Source organism: Cervus elaphus, chromosome 11 (genome assembly GCF_910594005.1).
Source record: "Cervus elaphus chromosome 11, mCerEla1.1, whole genome shotgun sequence".
NCBI lineage: Eukaryota > Metazoa > Chordata > Mammalia > Artiodactyla > Cervidae > Cervus > Cervus elaphus.
Window position 1 is genome coordinate 93,148,035 of NC_057825.1, and position 20,414 is coordinate 93,168,448.

At 38.5% G+C, this 20,414-nt stretch overlaps 1 protein-coding gene across 1 annotated transcript in view; it reads right to left on the minus strand.

Moving 5' to 3' along the window:
* Nucleotides 1-20,414, minus strand: part of TACR1 (tachykinin receptor 1) — a 162,620-nt gene that overhangs the window by 49,702 nt on the left and 92,504 nt on the right. The window contains exon 2 of the mRNA XM_043918480.1: nt 14,483-14,677. Within this exon, the coding sequence (XP_043774415.1) occupies nt 14,483-14,677 (195 nt within the window). The remainder of the gene's footprint in view (nt 1-14,482; nt 14,678-20,414) is intronic.

Genomic DNA, 20,414 nt, shown 5'->3' on the forward strand with positions numbered 1-20,414 from the left:
TAGGGCTGATTGTACACGATTTCAAATCCATTCCTTTGAGTCAAAACATTGTCCCATATTAAAATGTAAGCATCTTTGAGAGAGGTGACCCATTAAAGTACTAAAGCTGGAAGCAGCATTCTACACAGCTAATCACTTCCTCCTCGAAGCAATTGTCTTCTTCCTCATGGAAATGCAAATTAAGATCACAACAAGATAGCATTTTATGTTTACTAAATGTAAAAAATAGAGAAGGCAAAAAATAAAGAAGTCTGACAATACCAAGTGTTGACAAGGACATGGAACACTAGGAATTTTATTTACTGCTGGTGGGTACATAGGAGCCCACCAATAATTGAAAAATAGTTATCATATAAACATTCTCTTATAAAGTTGAACATGTGCAAACTGAAGTTAGTTTCACTTTAAGATGCCCTAGAGAAACTCTTATACTTGGGCCTTAGGAATCATTCACAAGAATTTCACAGTAAAAAAGATATTGGATACCACCTAAGTGATAACAATTAGGAGAATGAATAAATGAATTACGGAGTACTTATATAGGAGACAGGGCTTTCCGGGTAGCTCAGCTGGTAAAGAATCCACCTGCAATGCAGGAGACCTGGGTTCCATTGCTGGGTTGGGAAGAGCCCCTGGAGGAGGGCATGGCAACCCACTCCAGTATTCTTGCCTGGAGAATCCCCATGGACAGAGGAGCCTGGTGGGCTACATGTGGTGGCAAAGAGTCAGACATAGCTGAAACCACTGAGCACACACACAGGAGACAATATGGAGAGTTCAGGAAAAGCTCCCAGGAACATAATCCATTAACAGTCCATCCTCTTTCCTTTCTCATTATTATGTCCAACTTTTTGGCCTCAGCTCTATGTTCATCTCTCTTTCCTCCAAAAATCAAACTCACATCAACCAACTCAGATTGGAAAGCTCATCCACATCTACTGCATTGCCCCTTCTGGAAAGTCTGAATTTTAACCTGGGCCTCCTGATAGCAAGTGAACCACTGCTCTACTGGTGTGGCTACCATTATTAGAGCAGGGAAATGTTCCCAACTGGGAGTGAGAAGGGCTCCCCTAGATCCCCCAAGGAAGGCCTCTGACCACCACTGCGGAGGAAAGAACAGAGATTATTCACTTAAAGTGCTTAGCACAGTACCTGGCTCATATAAGAACTTGACAAAAACTTAACGTCATTCAAACTAATAAGATGTCCATTTCTCTTAGTTTCCCTTTACCTCCACTTTATTATTTTCCTTTCTATGAAGACTCTTTTCCTAGGCAAAATGTCCAAAGACATCTTGGTTTGCTTTTCCACGTTCTGCTCCAATATGTTCCAATTACACCATCTATGTATGCCACTTTCCAAATCATGGAGGTAGCACAGAGATGCAGCCAGGGCCCTAGTCGGGATGTATTCAGGGGAACTGAGGGTCCTCTTTGAGCATCAAAAAAGCAAATAGTAACTCTATATGCTTTTCAAACCATAAATATTCTTTGGCTTCATTTGTTCCTTTTCTGATACCCATACTGTGTGCAAAACGTTTAGCACCGTGATGTGTCTCCTGTAGCTTCTTAGTGAGAGTTCTTTTTTCTTTTTTTGTAGTTCTTCCACTACCTACCATATTTTTAATCTATTTAATAACAAGTCTTGCAGATTCTCAGGATTATTATGGGGAAAATAAGGCAAAATAATTCTAATCTTCATGTAAAGTGAACATAAACATTGAATCATATGCCCACAAACTCTCTGACAAATGTATTAAAGCATCAAAATCCTGTCTTTGCTTGAGGCCTTACCAAACAAGGTAGAATATTTGCAAATCATATACCCCTCAAGGGGTTAATATCCAAAATATATAAGGAGCACATACAACTCAATGTAAAAAATGTGATTAAAAAGTGGTCAGAGGACCTAAATAGACATTTTTTTCCAAGAAGACACACAGCTGGCCATCAGGCATATGAAAAGATGCTCAACATCAATAATCATCAGGGAAATGCAAATCAAAACCACAATGAGATAACACCTAATGCCCATTAGAATAACTGGTATCAAAAAGGCAAGAAACAGCAAGTGTTGGAGAGGATGTGGAGAAAAACTCTTGTGCACTGTTGGTGGGAATGTATATTGGTGCAGGCACTATGGAAAACAGTATGGAGCTTCCTCAAATGAAATAGAAGTAGCAATCCACTTCTGGGTATATATCCGAAGAATATGAAAATTTTTACATTTCTTAAGCAGCTGTGTCACCTCAGGCAGGTTATTGCAACACAAAGTGCAGTGCAGGTTGCTAGAAGTTGGTGTCCTTATCTATTTATCAATCTACTTATTAAAGTATAGTTGATTTGTGATATTATATTAGTTTAATATATGCTCTTCAGGGGTAGAGCATAATGATTCAGTAGCTTTAGAATATTTTATACTCTGTTATAAATTATTACAAGGTAATGGCCATAGTCCCTGCACTATACAATGGATCCTTGTTGCTTATCTATTATATATATATATATATATCTATTATATATATATATAGTAATTCGTATCTGTTAACCCCATACTTCTAATTTATCCTTCCCCGCTTCCCTATCCCCTTTGGTAACCATTAATTTGTTTTCTATGTTTGTGACAAAAGTTGGTTTTGAAGTAGTTAAGCTGATCTGTCCACAGAGATCAGCATTAGAGAAAGTAGTCACTCTCCAACCTATTACTCATGTTTCAGGATTGAGACAAAGATAATCCTTACTGAATTTAGAAATCAAAATGTGATTATAGCTTTCTAATAGTATAAATATTTATAGGAGTATAACGCATATTTCAAATGGCTAAAACACTGAATGTCTTTTTTTGTTAGATGAGGAAGAAAAATGCAGGGCTCAGTAACTCTATCTTGAGAAAACAGCTAAATTCCCCAAGGGCATGCAGAGCACATGTATAAAAACACACTCATACACACATACACCATCATCTTTTTCTTTGAACACTCATAACTGATATACTCAGAAATAGCTATTCACTTGGACTTTCAATCCATTTTGAGTTTATTTTTGTGTATGGTGTTAGAAAGTGTTCTAGTTTCATTCTTTTACAAGTGGTTGACCAGTTTTCCCAGCACCACTTGTTAAAGAGGTTGTCTTTTTTCCATTGTATATCCTTGCCTCCTTTGGCGAAGATAAGGTGTCCATAGGTTCGTGGATTTATCTCTGGGCTTTCTATTCTGTTCCATTGATCTATATTTCTGTCTTTGTGCCAGTACCATACTGTCTTGATGACTGTGGCTTTGTAGTAGATCACTTGGACTTTCAGCATGTGCAAAATTACTCATCCATTGGGCCAGTTACAACTACACTTTATAATATTTCTAACTCAGAACTTTAGAAATTATTGAATTACCCACCATACAATAGCATTATTAGCTGGCTCAGGAAGATGATGAGCTGTCTAGAGTTATCTCTTGGTTTACTGAGGAAAACACTTAAATCTAGAGGACAGAAGACCAGACCTTCAATTTTGGCTCTTCTATTCACTAATCCTGTGAACTTGAATAAGTGTTTCATTGTTTCATACTTCTAGACAGAAATAATAGGAGTATTCTTTACCTCTTAGAATTGCTTTAAGGATATATGGAAATAACCAATGTCACCAACCAGACCACCTTACTTGCCTCCTGTGAAACCTGTATGCAGGTCAAGAGACAACAGTTAGAACCAGACATGGAACAAGGGACTGGTACCAAATCAGGAAAGGAGTACATCAAGGCTGTATATTGTCACCCTGCTTATTTAACTTATATGCAGAGTACATAATTCGAAATGCCAGGCTAGATGAAGCACAATGTGGAATTAAGGTTGCTGGGAGACATATCAATAACCTTAGATATGCAGATGACACCACCTTAATAGCAGAAAGCAAAGAGGAACTAAAGAACCTCTTGAGGAAGGTGAAAGAGAGTGAAAAAGCTGGCTTAAAATTCAACATTCAAAAAATGAAGGCATCCGGTCCCATCACGTCATGGCAGATAGATGGGGAAACAATGGAAACAGTGAGAGATTTTATTTTGGGGCGGCTCCAAAATCACCACAGATGGTGACTGCAGCCATGAAATTAAAAGATGTTTGCTCCTTAGAAAAAAAGCTATGTCAAACTTAGACAGAATATTAAAAAGCAGAGACATTATTTTGCTGATGAAGATCCATGTAGTCAAAGCTATGTTTTTTCCAGTAGTCATGTATGGATGTGAGAGTTGGACCATAAAGAAGGTTGAGCACTGAAGAATTGATGCTTTTGAACTGTGGTGTTGGAGAAGACTCTTGAGAGTCCCTTGGACTGCAAGGAGATCCAACCTGTCAATCCTAAAGGAAATCAGTCCTGAATATTCATTGGAAGGACTGATGCTGAAGCTGAAGCTCCAATACTTTGGCCACCTGATGCGAAGAACTGACTCATTTGAAAAGACCCTGATGCTGTGAAAGACTGAGGGCAGGAGAAGAAGGGGATGACAGAGGATGAGATGGTTGGATGGCATCATTGACTCAATCAACATGAGTTTGAGCAAACTCCAGCAGACAGTGAAGGACAGGGAGGCCTAGTGTGCTGCTGTCTAAGGGGTTGCAAAGAGTTGGACATGACTGAGGGACTGAACAACAAAAGTCTAAAATCAGATGATTTAAAAATTTTCTTCATAGAATACCTATTTCTTAATTTTCTGAGTTTTGTTTTTGTTGTAAAGGAGATGTGTTATTCACTTTAATTTTCTCAAAGATTATTGCTGAGATAGCTATTTTTCTTTAATAAATATTACATTTTAACAAATTTATTTTGTCATTTATTAAGGCAAATATATAATACTTCCCTTTGACCAATTAATTTGATAAAATAAAATAACAATTTCCTGATAACTTACTAACCTTATTTGCTGGAAAAGTCATGCTCAAAAAATAAAACATTGCTATTTTAACATAATTTTGAATTTTTGGTGTGAATCTTGTATCTATAGTTTGTAATGGAATTAAGCTGAATGTTTATTTTTGTATCTTACATTTACATTTAGATCATAGAAATTAGCAAGTTGTCCATATGGTTCTGAGCTCATTAAAAGCTTATGAAGTATTTAAAAGAAACTGCACAGATTTTGATTACATTGCCTTTTATAAATGTAACTTTTTAGCAGTATTTTCTTTCCTCTCCTCTCAAGCTTCATCAGTGTGATTTATTTACAGGTTTGCAGAAAATAGTGCATTTTATCTTACACTCAAATATGTGTTTAGGCCTGGTTTTGCTTTCTCTTTCCCAGTAAGTTCAGCTACCTCTGGAAACTTATCATGACGGCACAGAAGACTCCCACGTTTGGTAGTCCTATCTTTTTCAGGTATACTTTCGCCTCCTAATTAGGGATTGCCATATGTATTGCCCCTGACTGTCCATGGTGGCTGCTGCCTCCCATTTGTCTCTATCTGTGCAACATCTACCAGTAGTGAAATTTGTGGCAGTCTTATGACAACCTTTCTAGTTTCTACATCAATGTAGGCTTTTTTTCCTCCTTCTTCTGTAGCTTTTTTTCTGAGAGTCAGAGTTAAAGTCTTGTTTTCATGCAACCGTTTCCCCCTAAAACGTCAATGCACTTTTCATTATTGAATTAACTGCTTTCCATCAACATTGGTGACAACACCAGGAATGCTGAGCTGTATAAATGTAATGGGTGTCAGGGAGGAGATTAATCATAGCAGCTAGCATAAACAATCCTGGAACCACAAATATGCTGACACCCTTTTGGCCGAGGACTTGAGCAGCTTGGCAAAGAAGCTACCTTTTTTTTCCACACTATTTCACATTTGTGAAATAATGAAGAATGTGGAAAATCAGGGAGTAACACCACAGGTACTTTTTCTAGTATTCTTTCTTTCCTTTTTGTTCTCTATCAATTAGTTGATTCTTAATTTTCAATATTGGTAATGAAAGTAAAAAAATGTATAAAAATAAAAATTTCAAGTAAGATGATGAGTCATGACATACAAAAGACCAAATACTATAAATAAAGACAGTCTTCTGTTATCATTGGTTTTAATGAGAATTATATTAGAGTTAATATATCCACATTCATATACATTTCCACAAAATCTTCAGGCAATTAGAGTCATTGAGTGATGCTCTTTTCTGACATAGCTTCCCTTTCCAGAACTACTGATGATATTTGGAATCCAGAATAGCCACATCTTACTTCATGCTAAAGCTTTACCACAAAGTTATGTGTAAAAACATTTAATTAACAGAAAATGATATATAACCAATATTATAAATGATTCAAGGAAGCCAAAATTCCCCAGGCTATCTAAATCTCATTCTTTGGGGGTATAGTTCTCATTTTTCATCCTTATTTCTTGGCCATGTTGGTGACTCTCTGATGAAGAGTCCTCATTCATCTTCCTAGTCCTGGGGGATATTGCCTATAGCCCTACAGGACCACGGCAACTTCACAGCCCGTATAGCATCCTCAAGAGTGCACTTGGGTCCAAATAACTTTGAAAATTACTGAATTTGCATTTTGCAAAGCCAAACATTCCATATTTATACTTTCTTTTCTTTTTACTGTGCTTTTTTTCTCCACCAAGAAGAATCACTTTTGGTTACCCATGAAATTTTTTTTTCCCTCACTCCATCATTATATAAGTTCCTATGTAGTATCATAGTTTCACTAGAGGAGCCACAGCTACTAACTTGCTAAAATTATGGCAGGAATCAATTGTAAATTATGACAATATTGCATTAATAATAGCCCAAGTCTTCACTTTCATGAATGCTAGAACGTTAGAATAACATTCTGTAGTTGCAGACTGTAGACATAAACAGTGATGGCTGAGGACATTAAACCTGTCCCTGCAGGGGTCTAAGGATATAGCTAGAAGTGGCTTACTTATGAAGTTTACTATTTTATCTTACTAGTCAGCTATGAGAAGCCACTGGAGTAATCAATTTTCATAGCAGTTTAGCTAACAACACTATTATTTACATATGCACACACACATATATTCACATCACATTGTAGAAACATGTTTAATGACACATGAAAATAATAGAAAATTTTTTATGATATGGTAAATGAATTACAAGATACATATACTAATTTACAGATTACAAGATAAATATACTAATGACTCAAATTATGAAAATTCAACCCCACTCCCAATAAGAGACTTGCATTTTTAATTTTCAGTTCAGTTCAGTTCAGTCACTCAGTCGTGTCCGACTCTTTGCGACCCCATGGACTTCAGCACATCAAGCCTCCCTGTCCTTCACCATCTCCTGGAGCTTGCTCAAACTCATGTCCATCAAGTCAGAGATTCCATCCAAACATCTCATCCTCTGTCGTCCTCTTCTCCTCCTGCCTACAAACTTTCCCAGCATCAGGGTCTTTTCAAATGAGTCAGTTCTTTGCATCAGGTGGACAAAATATTGGATCTTCAGCTTCAGCATCAGTCCTTCCAATGAATATTCAGGACTGATTTCCTTTAGGATGGACTGGTTGGATCTCCTTGCAGTTCAAGGGACTCTCAAGAGTCTTCTCCAACACCACAGTTCAAAAGCATCAATTCTTTGGTGCTCAGCTTTCTTTATAGTCAACTCTCACATCCATACATGACTACTGGAAAAACCATAGCTTTGACTAGATGGAACTTTGTTGGCAAAGTAATGTCTCTGCTTTTTAATATGCTATCTAGGTTGGTCATAACTTTTCTTCCAAGGAGCAAGTGTCTTTTAATTTCATGGCTGCAGTCACCATCTGTGGTGATTTTGGAGGCCCCCAAAATAAAGTCTGTCACTGTTTCCACTGTTTCCCCATTTATTTGCCATGAAGTGATGGGACCAGATGCCATGATCTTAGTTTTCTAAATGTTGAGTTTTAAGCTGGCTTTTTCACTCTCCTCTTTCACTTTCACCAAGAAGCTCTTCAGTTTTTCTTTGCTTTCTGCCATAAGGGTGGTGTCATCTGCATATCTGAGGTTATTGATATTCCTCCCAGCAATCTTGATTCCAGCTTGTGCTTCCTCCAGCCCAGCATTTCTCATGATGTACTCTGCATGTAAGTTAAATAAGCAGAGGGACAATATATAGACTTGATGTACTCCTTTCCCGATTTGGAACCAGTCTGTTGTTTCATGTTCAGTTCTAACTGTTGCTTCTTGACCTGCATATAGATTTCTCAGGAGGCAGGTCAGGTGGTCTGGTATTCCCATCTCTTGAAGAATTTTCCACAGTTTATTGTGGTCCACACAGTCAAAGGCTTTGGAATAGTCAATAAAGTAGAAGTAGATGTTTTTCTGGAACTCTCTTGCTTTTTTGATGATCCAGCAGATGTTGGCAATTTGATCTCTGGTTCTTCTGTCTTTTCTAAACTGGAAAAGTTTTCATTCCAATCTCAAAGAAAGGCAATACCAAAGAATGCTCAAACTACCGTGCAATTGTACTTGTCTCACACGCTAGCTAGGTAAAATTTTAACTTTAGTGGGCAAAAATCTAAAATCTTGATAATATAGTCTGTTGAGGCTGTGGACTTTCACACATTTCTGGTTGGAGTGTAAATTAGTATGGGGGACAACTATATACATTTGACTTAACAATTTCATTTTGGGGGTTTTTATGATCCACATAGCCTTACGTGATTATTCATGGCAGCACTTCAACAGCAAAAGGCTGGAGGCAATCCTAAGTCCACCAAAAGTTATTGGTTACATAATATTGTACACTTATAACATGGAATACTGTATAGCTGAAAAGAGAATTTGTTGTCGTTGTTCAGTTGCTCGGTCGTGTCCGACTCTTTGTGACCCGGTGGACTGCAGCACACCAGGCTTCCTTGTCCTTCACCATCTCCTGGAGCTTGCTCAAACTCATGTCCATTAAATCACTGATGCCATCCAACCATCTCATCCTTTGTCATCCTCTTCTCCTCCTGCCTTCTATCTTTCCCTGTATTACAGTCTTTTCCAGTGAATTGGCTCTTCACATCCAGTAGCCAAAGTATTGGAGCTTCAGCTTCAGTATCAGTCCTTCCAATGATCATTCAGGATTGATTTCCTTTAGGATTGACTCTTTTGGTCTCCCTGCTGTCCAAGGGCTCTCAAGAGTCTTCTCCGACACCACAGTTCAAAAGCATCATGTCTATGTATGGCAAAAACCACTACAATATTGTAAAGTAATTAGCCTCGAACTAATGAAAATAAATGGAAAAAAAAATTATGCCATAAGCCACATCAGTGATATAGAAAATTTACTTCTGGATAGAAATTTTTATTAAAAATTAATATGAGGATGAATCAGAATATTGCATAAATTACATTTTACACAAATATAATTTTGTCTGCAATAAAAATTAATATTTCAGAGACCAAAAAAAAAAAAAAAACAAAAGCATCAATTCTTTGGTGCTCAGCCATCTTTATGGTCCAACTCTCACACTGACACATGACTACTGGAAAAACCATAGCTTTGACAATATGGACCTTTGTCGGCAAAAAAATGTTTCTGGTTTTTAAAACACTGTCTAGGTTTGCCATAGCTTTTATTCCAAGCAAGCATCTTTTAATTTCATGGCTGTATGCACTGCCTGCAGTGATTTTGGAGCTCAAGAAAACAAAGTGTATCACTGTTTCCATTGTTTCCTCATCTATTTGCCAGGAAGTGATGGGACCAGATGCCATAATCTTCGTTTTGTGAAGGTTGAGTTTTAAGGCAGCTTTTTCACTTTCCTCTTTTACCTTCATAAAGAGGATTTTTAGTTCCTTTTCTCTTTCTGCCATTAAAGAGGTGTCATCTGAATGTCTGAGGTTATTCATATTTTTCCCGGCAATCTTGATTCCAGCTTGTGCTCCATCCAGCCCAGTATTTCACATGATGTATTTTGTATATAAGGTAAATAAGCAGGCTGACAATATACAGCCTTGACATACCCCTTTCCCAATTTGGAACCAGTTCCTGTCTTGTTTTAACTATTGCTTCTTGACCTGCATACAGGTTTCTCAGGAGGCAGGTAAGGTGGTCTGGTATTCCCATCTCTTGAAGAATTTTCCACAGTTTGTTGTGATCGACACAGTCAAAGGCTTTAATAGTCAATGAAGCAGAAGTAGATGCTTTTTTGGAACTCTTTTGCTTTTCCTATGATCCAATGGATATTGGCAATTTAGAAGCTCTTTATGAACTCTTATGGAAAGATCTCTAAGATGTATTAAGTTAAATAAAAAGTAGGGTACAGAACAATATAAATAATAAGCTTGATTTGTGTTACAAAAATGGCAACAATCTATATTTGTGTTGACCTGTATGTACACAAGACACTTCAAAAGAAACTAAGAACAATAATTCCCTGGATGGAAATTCATCAAAATGTCTGAGCCTTTATGAATGATGGGAATATGGGTAATTAAAGAAATTGTTAGAGTTTTCAGCATACTCTGTAGTTTACTTGTAAAGTTTTAAATGATTTCCAAAGAAGATTAACCAAGTTTATGTGTAACATTTTGTAATCCAGATGTATGTGCTTATGAATAACAGCAGCAGGGGATGAGTACTATGGAGAGCCTATGGGCTTGTTCTCTTATTAACATTGTCACATCCCTCCAGGCTCAATAATTTGTTTTAAAACCCTTAGACCAGTTGGAAAAATTCCAAATCACTGCAACACAGGAGTCAGCAAGGCAAAAGGCAAGTACACACAAGAGTGCGTGGGCCCACAGGCCCCTCGGCTCATCCAGAGATGAGCACCTATGATTGTCACTCCCGGGCAAAGCCCACACCTTAGAAGAAGTTTCTTATGGAGGGAATTTTGGGGTTATCCCCAAGGAAGCAGTTTCTTGAGAGTTTGTAAAAGCAACAGCCTTTAAATAGCATTCAATTTTAAGTTAAATAAAAATGAAACATACATTCCATAGGACTTCCTTTGTGTTCCAGTGGCTAAGACTGCTATGATCCCAACGCAGGGGGCCCAGGTTCAATCCCTGGTCAGGGAACTAGATCCCACATGCTGCAACTAAGAGTTTGCCTGCTGCAACTAAAGATCTCGCATACTGCAACTAAAGATTTATGCTGCCAAATAAATAAATATTTAAAAAAATGAAACATACATTCCAGAAAAAGTGCATAAACCAAACTTCCTGGTATTATGAGTAATTTTAAAGCAAACGCTCATGCTACTACCTGTCGCTGAACTGAAGAAATATGCCATTTCCCCAGAAGCACTTCTATGTGTCTCTTCTTGATCATATTCCTTTCCTTCCCTTGAGAGATAATCATAGTCTTCACTTTCATGGTGACTACTTCTTTGCTTGAAGTTGTAGTATTACTACCTATTTATGGAATTAATAGTTTCTTCTTTTCTAAATACCACAAAATGTTTTCCAATGTGGCTTTATGCTTCTAGCAGTCTACAATAGGTTCTTCACCAAAAGTTCTAAACGCTTAGCTTAGTCAGACTTCTGAACATTTGTGTCTAATGAGTAGGCAGGAAGGTTTCATTATGGTTTTAACTTGCATTTCATTGGTGACAATTGAAGTTTTGTGCCTCCTTATAAATTAGTTGGTCATTTAGATATCTCTTTTTGTGAGGCACATGTTCAACACTTTTGCCCATTCTTTTATAGGGTTATCTTTCTTTAAAAGTGCCTAATTTAATCCATGTATTAATAAGAGCCTAAATGATAAATGATCAGGGTTAGCGGTTAACCATGCAGCCAGAAGGCAAATGTAGCAAACCAAGATTTTCACAAAATCTTTTAGTATAATTATCTGACAGAAGTTATTCATCAGACAAGATGGGCCTAAATATTTGCCCACCACACCGTCTGCTGCCTGTCTGCCACCATCTGCCAATGACATGTACTCAGATCAGTGAGTGATGCTAACTGCAGTAGATAACATTCACTAGATTCTTTGCAACGTGCGAGGCACTAGCTAAGCACGTATCTTAATTACTTCTCTTAACACCTTTATATGGACTATACTATTAGTCTTAGAAGCTTGAATAACTTGACCATTATAACCCAATTTGAGAGTGATGTAGCTGGGAGTTGATCCCTCATTTAACTGGAGCCTATCCTCTTACCCTAATTATTACTTTGTCTCAGAGCAAAGTTTCCTTCAGGTTTCAAGTTTGGAATTATCATGTATTGTGGAAATTGCAATCATTAGTTTTAATAGAAGTGTAAAGAATATAACTATGTGCTTAGTTTAGAACCGGTAAAATTTAAGTTGCCTAAAAATATATCGTAATGCATTATGGCAGATACTGACAAAAACAAAATAGGTTGGCATAAAGCTTACACTTATGTTTGTAAGACAATATGTGCATGGCAAATATGGACTCTTTCAACTTGTTACTGCATCTGTAAACATTTTATACATCTTGAATAGATAAAATCAGATTCTCTTAATCTAGGCTCATATTTTAGTTTAAAATTATCAAATAACCAATAGCAGCAAACCTAACCATGAGTCCAATAGCAGTTACCCTAAATTCTTAAAAGGTCACTTGAAAGGGTGGTCTAAAACGTTGAGTCTCAGAGGGACTTTCTATTCATGAGTAAGCATAAAACAGCAAAGTGTTTAAAGGCAAAACACTAAACACTACTGTTTCTTGGATGAGATCATAGACATCTATGAGAAAAGAAACCTTTATTTCCAAGTTAAAATTTGAGTTTGTTAGAAGACAGAAGAACTGTGCTTATTTGAAACAAAAGTTGCAGGAAGGTGATCAGACTTTGAGAAGATCACAAGAGCTAAGAACTGAGGTCCAGTTCATGACGTTGATGGCAATTTCTGACGCAGTTTGTATAAAGAGCTTTGTTTCAGAGGGCCACCCCACCTTGGAGGGAACCGTCTGGCGTGAACATGTTCATGGGTCCCGAACAGCTTGTAAAGCTGTGTTCTTTCTCCTGCTGGGACTCTGCTCAGGCTGGTAGTTTCATTTGAAAGAAAAATGTTCACTGTCTCCTAGGCTGAGAGTTAATCCTCCCACTGCTTGATCAATTAAATCCCACTGCCTGTGTCTGGAAGGCAACGTCTGAGCTTTATATATTGCTTTCTGGTAAGCCACGTTTCAGTGTCCCATGGAACAGGAACAGTGTTCCATGGAACAGCAGTATACCTCTGTGTGCAACAGGCTTTTGGACCCTCAATATAGGAGGCCAACAGGAGCAGTGTTTCATTTTACCATTCAAGAAGTTCAAAGGTCTATAATGATTATACTACCTAATGAATTTGTTTCAATAAAAATATCTTGCATATGGCACTGAATAGCTTACAAAGTGAGAATATATTATCTTGTTTGCTGTTCAAAATGATTGTTTACTGGAAGTAGCACTTTATTATGTTCCATTTAACAACCAGGGGAGACTGTGATCTTGCCCAGGGTCACATAGCTAGTAACTGGCAATCTTGTAATTAAACCCAGATCTTCTGGATCCTAACCAGTGGTCTCTTACAATTCCCTTAATAAACCCAAGATTGGAAAATTATAGAGGTCTTTCAATAGAAATCACATTATCAATGTGCTTTGAGTCTAGAAAACTGGTGTAATATAAATGTCATATTGCTGCTCACTTGGAACAAAACAAAGAAAAGGCCATTTTAATGTTGCCTCTAAGACAAGAACTCTTGGAAAAATATGCCAGAATAGCTTCAAAAAACCCTAAATGTGACCAGTCAAGTCCCTGGGAGAGAAGTAGGTCTGCCTGTTTGGGACCTGTAACTCATATGGTCTCAATGTGCTAGCCTTGCCTTCCATGCATTTCACTTGCATAGGTATTTTTCCAGCTGAAAAATCCTGAAAGGTAGGTGTTTTGGTTTAGTTTTCCCCAGAGACAGATCTTGAGACAAATATTCAAGTGCAAATGACTTATGTGGAAGGAGAAACAAAAGTAGGGAGTGGATATCAAAGGCTGTGTCACTGAGCCAGCTATCACCAGGGTGACTGGAGCTTAATTGTAAGAGGAAACCCTGAACACAGTAAACACACACCCCACAGAGGCATCCCACCTGAAGGGTGAGGGAGCTGGCGTGTTCATATGCCAACTCCCATCAGTCATGTTTTGAGAAGTGCTGGGAGTAAGGGTTGGTGGTAATTCCCTCACTCTCTGGCATGCTGTGCAAGAGGGCAAAGTGGCGTTCCATAGGCGAAGAAGAGATTTCAAGGCAAACAAATGCAGACATTGGCTGGGCAAAGTAATTGGTTTTTTAGCATTCATTTGGTTCATTGGCAGGAGGAAAATGGAAGTGCACCCCAATGACCCAGGTCTTATATTTTAAAACTTTTCATTCAAAGTCCAGAGCAGTATTTGAGACATAATTGTTCCCTCATAACTATGGACATACCATCCTGAAATCAGAGTGGTTGTGAGCAATACTTACAGATACAAATTAAATCCTAATCAACAAAAGACCATGGAAAGAAAGAAGGGAACAAGAGAGGGCAAAGAAGGCACTGGGAGTCATCTCTACTCACACTTTCTCATAAATCTTGTTGGGATGCTCTGGCCATTCGATCATGCACACCACTCTGTTGGGCATGGTCTCCGTGGTTGAATAGTAGCCCTGGGGGAAGGCCAGGAGGAGAGCCAGGATCCAGATGACACAGATGACCACCTTGGTGGCTGTGGCTGACAATCTGGGCTGGAGGGGGTGGATGATGGCCATGTACCTGGAATGGAGAAGAAAGGGCAAAATTCCAATTTGGTCACCAAGATCTGCATTAGTGATTATGCATTGTTCCTGCCCAGTGAAAAATTCCTTAGAAACCCTTTGAGTCCTGGTGATTTTTACGACTATTCTAACCTTAAGCTTTGTGATTTTTATGACATGGGTGCAAAAACCTGTAAGAAAAATCAGCCAGATATTTTAACATTTTAGAACTCATCTGGCAATATCCAAGGAGAGAAATTTTCATCCTTGTAACTCTAATGCTAGGCACATGATGCCCCAGTATAGGTTGGTGGTTTACAATAAAATCAGAAAAATAAGAACAATTTGTGAATTTATTCAACATAAAGTCTATCTTTATCTTTTTTAGATTAAGGAATAATTATGATAGAAATAGTAGTTTTTAAAGTCCTGGTATAACAATTTAAAAGGCTAGCAATCCTGTACAGGTCCATACAATTTGAAGGCAAGTGAATGTGTATGAATGAGAAAGCAGTGTCCTAAAGCTAACAAAAAGCAATAGTTCCTGGAGAAAACTTCACCAATTCAGTGTGTGGTTAAAAAAACGTATGCTTCATGAAAAGAAAGAGACTCTCTACCTTCTGAGACAGACACACTTTAGCATATTAAAGGCTAGGGTGGATGAAACCTGTTGCAGGAAGAGTGAAGGAAAATGAAGGATGACTTCAGGCCTGGAGACATTTCTCCATCTCTTGCTTGGGATTGAGCGTTGAATGGTGTCATCTGAAAGAGTGCCCAGGTCCAGATTTGTGTGTTGCTTTTCAAATTCAGCAGAGATTTTAGAAATAACAAATATTCCAATCAGCATTTCATATCAGTTATAATCATATCAGTTCTGCCTACTGCATTCAGAAAGTCAAATACCTTTTAAAAGAATAGGTTTAGCCCAGTCCCCTAACACTACTACCCTGAGCTATTGAGGTGTAGGGTAGGCAGGGACCAAGCAGCTTGGGGTGGAACATAGCCCATGTCCCTTTTGGGGTGTTGCTCCCTTCCTGGAAGTCAGGAAGCTTGTTCTTGAGGGGGTGCTGGACTCAAAGTGGCCACTGTCGAGTACTCCTACCTCACTGGCCTAGATACAGAGTCCTCACAGGGGGAAGAGGAGGCATGCCTCACGTCCTTTCCCATCCCTTTGTTACTATTTTATACTCTTAATACCCTCCAATAACTACTGTCTACATTGAAAAACAACTTCCTTTCTTGCAAATTTCATGGATCCATCCCTTTGAATTATGTCTTATACTGCTTTTGGGATTTAAGTATCCAAGAAAACCTCAGAATCATGCATTTAATTCTCTGACATGCAGGTGTTTCTGACTTCCATGGGACTGAAAAGTCAATGGAGACAGAAATGAGCAGACAAATAGAATAGCTGCCAGCTGGCTCCCTGTAATTCTCTTTTACAGTGTTTGGAATCTAGAATCTCTAGGCTGATCCAATTCCTTCTTTCCCCAAATCCCCACCTCTGATAACCACAAATCTTATCATTTTTTTCTCTGAGTTTGCTTTTGTTTGTTTTGAAGTATAATTGACCTACAACACTATGTTCATTCTTGGTATACAATGCTGTGATTGGATATTTCTGTGCACTTTAAAATGATAACCTTAAGAAATCTGGTTACAATGCGTCACATACAAATATATTGCATAATTATTGACTCCCCATGTCTCTACTCTTGTTTAAATATCACAGTCATTGTGCTCCTGCTTTGCCAAACACAAAGTGTCAGCATGACCCTGAAAACTTTATCACCTATTTGGGAAATAAAACTATGCCTTAACAAAAAGACAGGAAGGGGAGGTAGTCTTGAAGTCAGGAGAGGGTTGAATCAGAAAGAGACTTGCAAAAGATACTGTGGTGGAGGTGAGTAATAATCTATAAATCTCTGGGGATGTTTCCTTGGGTGAGTTGGTGGCTATAAAATCTGTCACTCAGCTGCCAACTACAGAGCATCAAAAGGGCAAAAACAACTCTCAACATGCAGTGAATCAAACATTGTCTGGCTGCTTCCAAGGGAGGTTCAGTGTACTGCAGAACTGATAACCTTCCATACTTGCGGTGGTATTCTAAAAAGAATCTCGGGAAGTCTTGAATTCTCTCTTGGTTCTGCCTCTTTTTTGCTGCTTGACAGCTTGGTTTCCTCTTAGGTCATGGAATGGTTGTGGCAACCCTGGAATCAGAGCCAACAGAGGTGGATTTGTGCAATTACTGTTGTCTCCTTTCGAATTTGGCCAATGGCTGAACCTGCATGGTCATGGCTAGTGTCTTTTTGAGTGTTTGCATTATTGTTGTAGAATTGTTTACTGAAGCATTTCCCAGAGGAAAGATCTTTCCTCTCTGAAGCTGGACCTGCAGCCATGAAGATGCCTGTCTCAGCTTCAGCATCTCCCAGGCTCCTGCTTTCACTGTGGCTGTGCATTCTCAGACTTCACAGGAGCTTAGGGAGAATGCATAAGGGAGAACGTAGTAATTACACTGTCCCTTTCGGATGTTATCTCAAATACAAAGTTTTAATTTACTTTTAACTCAGAACAAATGTTAAAACATAAGTGAATGTAATCTAATACTCATTCTCATGCCCAAACTGGTGATATACCACTCAGAATGTAATGTGACTGGGGCTTAGCGGGGATTGCATCAGTATATTGGTGCTGTAGCTCCAAAATAGGTGGCAGAAAGCCATATTTTATTTTTATTGCAAAAACTGCAATTTGGAAGCCCATTTCGGTTAACTCTGCCATTTCTTGAGTGTAGGAGATATTTCAGTGACAGATGAAAGTATTGTACATAGAAAGCCAGAGGAAAAAAAGATTAACTTTTAAAGTCAAACACATATATTTTCATTTGTATGAAATAGAGCTATTTATAAATCTCTCTCCTCTCCTTTCTTTTTTCCTTTATTCTTTCTCTTTCAATTCTCACTTCTGGGGCTTATGTGACAAACACACTTCTTTCTTAATTATCTCAAGTCTAGTACCACTTGGATGACTTGTCTGCAGATGGTTGCACATTTTCTTTCTAGCAGTCCATTTGTAGTTGGATTCTATTAACATATACTTATATATTTATTTGTAACCACCCTGAATAATTCTTGCTTATTCAGTTGTAAGTTATCACAGAGTAAGTGCTGCAAGCCCCAGGAAATTACATTCAATAAATATTTATTGATTGCATTGTGCTCATGAGACTACAAAGCAGTCAATGAAATGTCTTTCCAGTTTATGCATTAATCATCAGGCTGTCAGAGACTGTCCAGAGGCTGTGTGGGAGGTGGGTTGTGTTCTCCACTTCAGGTTGTTTCGGTCCCATGAGGGCCATCGGCTCTGATTTGAATTGTATGTGGCCTCTCAGATGAAAACTTGAGGTTCTATCTTCCTTTTGCATGATTTTGCTTATAAAAAGAATTCTCCGTCTAACCCCTTAAATCTGGCAAAATATAAGTTTGCATATCTTAAAAATCACAGAGTGAAACAACCTTATTATTAGAAAGGATTCTTCTAACAAGCTGCAGTATCATCATAACTGTCTCCTATGCTAGCCCTTAGTCATTTGGCAAAGAGAAGGTTTTTCCTTTGCTCAGAGATCTGTCTTACCAGGTCCTTCTTCTACAGTATCCCCTCCAATTTTGGTCCTTGTCCTCCTTATTCCCACGCACTTCTTCCTGTGATGGTCCAAGTTTGTTTTTAAGGGACTGCATCTCCCTGGGTTCAAATGACCAGAACGAGTGACAGCTGAGAGCATGGCTACACCCTCTCTCTTTATCCTCCACAGATTTTCTGAGGATGGTAGTTGCATGCTAATATCTTTGGCTTTCTCAGTGCCTAGAATGTAGTAAACACTCAATGAACACTTCATTGAATAAATGAATGTGTAAATTTCTTGACACATAGCAGGGACTCCATAAAGGTTGTTGAATAATAATACATGCAGCAGGAAAAGCACGTGCATATTATACCTTTGTTTCTCACAGTATGAACATGTGTGAGAATAACGTGTTTCTGTCATACAGACATTTGAGATCATCCTTACAGGAGTGACCCCACTGGATCCAGGTCTTTCAGAATCTCCTAGCTCTTAACATTTAACTCTTAAATTCTCAGTAAGTATTTGTCAAATAACTTTCTCATTGACCACTTTGTTGGAAACAGTACAAAACTCAGTCTTTCTACATGGTATCTTGCCTTAGCTCTTCCTCTGAACAAGAGGTCACTTGATCCTTTCTCCTACTCCCCTCCATTCCATTATAAGGAACACCATTCCATTGTAAGGAACATACAGTTTTCTACCCAAGGCCACTAATATTTTGTCAGTTTGGGTTTTTTCTAGGACATTTCTTTAATTACAAAATTCAGGGACCTCATTTAGCCAGATTACTTGACCAGAAACTTTGTCTGTTTAACTAAGACCAAGCTCAAAACCTATAAATGAAGAGGTTTTGAGCAGCCAATAGAGATGACCAGAGTTCACACACCTACTAAAGCATTGTGGTAATGGCAGAGCCCCTCACATTCTCCCTGCTATGCTATATATAACTCCAAATAGCCTGAGTTTTTTGCCTCCAAGCCCAAGTAGATTTGTAACACTGTTAGTGAACTCATTTCAAAAAGTAGTAAATGACAAGATTGCAGTGAACAAGACCATAAAATTTCAAGAGGCATGCAGCGTGCATGCTTAATCATGTCCAGCTCTTGAGACCCCATGGACTGTAACCCGTCAGGCTCCTCTGCCCATGGGATTTTCCAGGCAAGAATACTGGAGTGGGTTGCCATTTCCTTCTCCAGGGAATCTTCCTGACTCATGAATCAAACCCAAGTCTCTGGCATTTCTTGCATTGGCAGGTGGATTCTTTACCACTGAGCTACCTGGGAAGCCTGGGAAGATTTCAAAGACAAGATGGAGTCAACAGCTTGTGACAATTTAGAGTGAACTGAAGGAGGGGACATCTTTTTTGGGTGTTAGTTCTAGAAGGTCTTGTAGGTCTTCATAGAACTGTTCAACTTCAGCTTCTTCAGCATTACTGGTCAGGGCATAGACTTGGATTACCTTGAAACTGAATGGTTTGCCTTGGAAACAAACAGAGATCATTCTGTCGTTTTTGAGATTGCATCCAAATACTGCATTTTGGACTCTTTTGCTGACTATGATGGCTACTCCATTTCTTCTAAGGGATTCCTGCCCACAGTAGTAGGTATAATGGTCATCTGAGTTAAATTCACCCATTCCAGTCCATCTTAGTTCACTGATTCCTAGAATGTCAATGTTCACTCTTGTCATCTCCTGTTTGACCACTTCCAATTTGCCTTGATTCATGGACCTAACATTCCAGGTTCCTATGCAATATTGCTCTTTACAGCATCGGACCTTGCTTCTATCACCAGTCCCATCCACAACTGGGTGGTGTTTTTGCTTTGGCTCCATCCCTTCATTCTTATTTCTCCACTGATCTCCAATAGCATATTGGGCACCTAACGACCTGAGGAGTTCATCTTTCAGTGTCCTATCTTTTTGCCTTTTCATACTGTTCATGGGGTTCTCAAGGCAAGAATACTGAAGCGGTTTGCCATTCCCTTCTCCAGTGGACCACATTCTGTCAGACCTCTCCACCATGACCTGTCATCTTGGGTGGCCCCACACGGCATGACTTAGTTTCATTGACTTAGAAGGTCAGTTTTCATTCCAATCCCGAAGAAAGGCAATCCCAAAGAATGCTTAAACT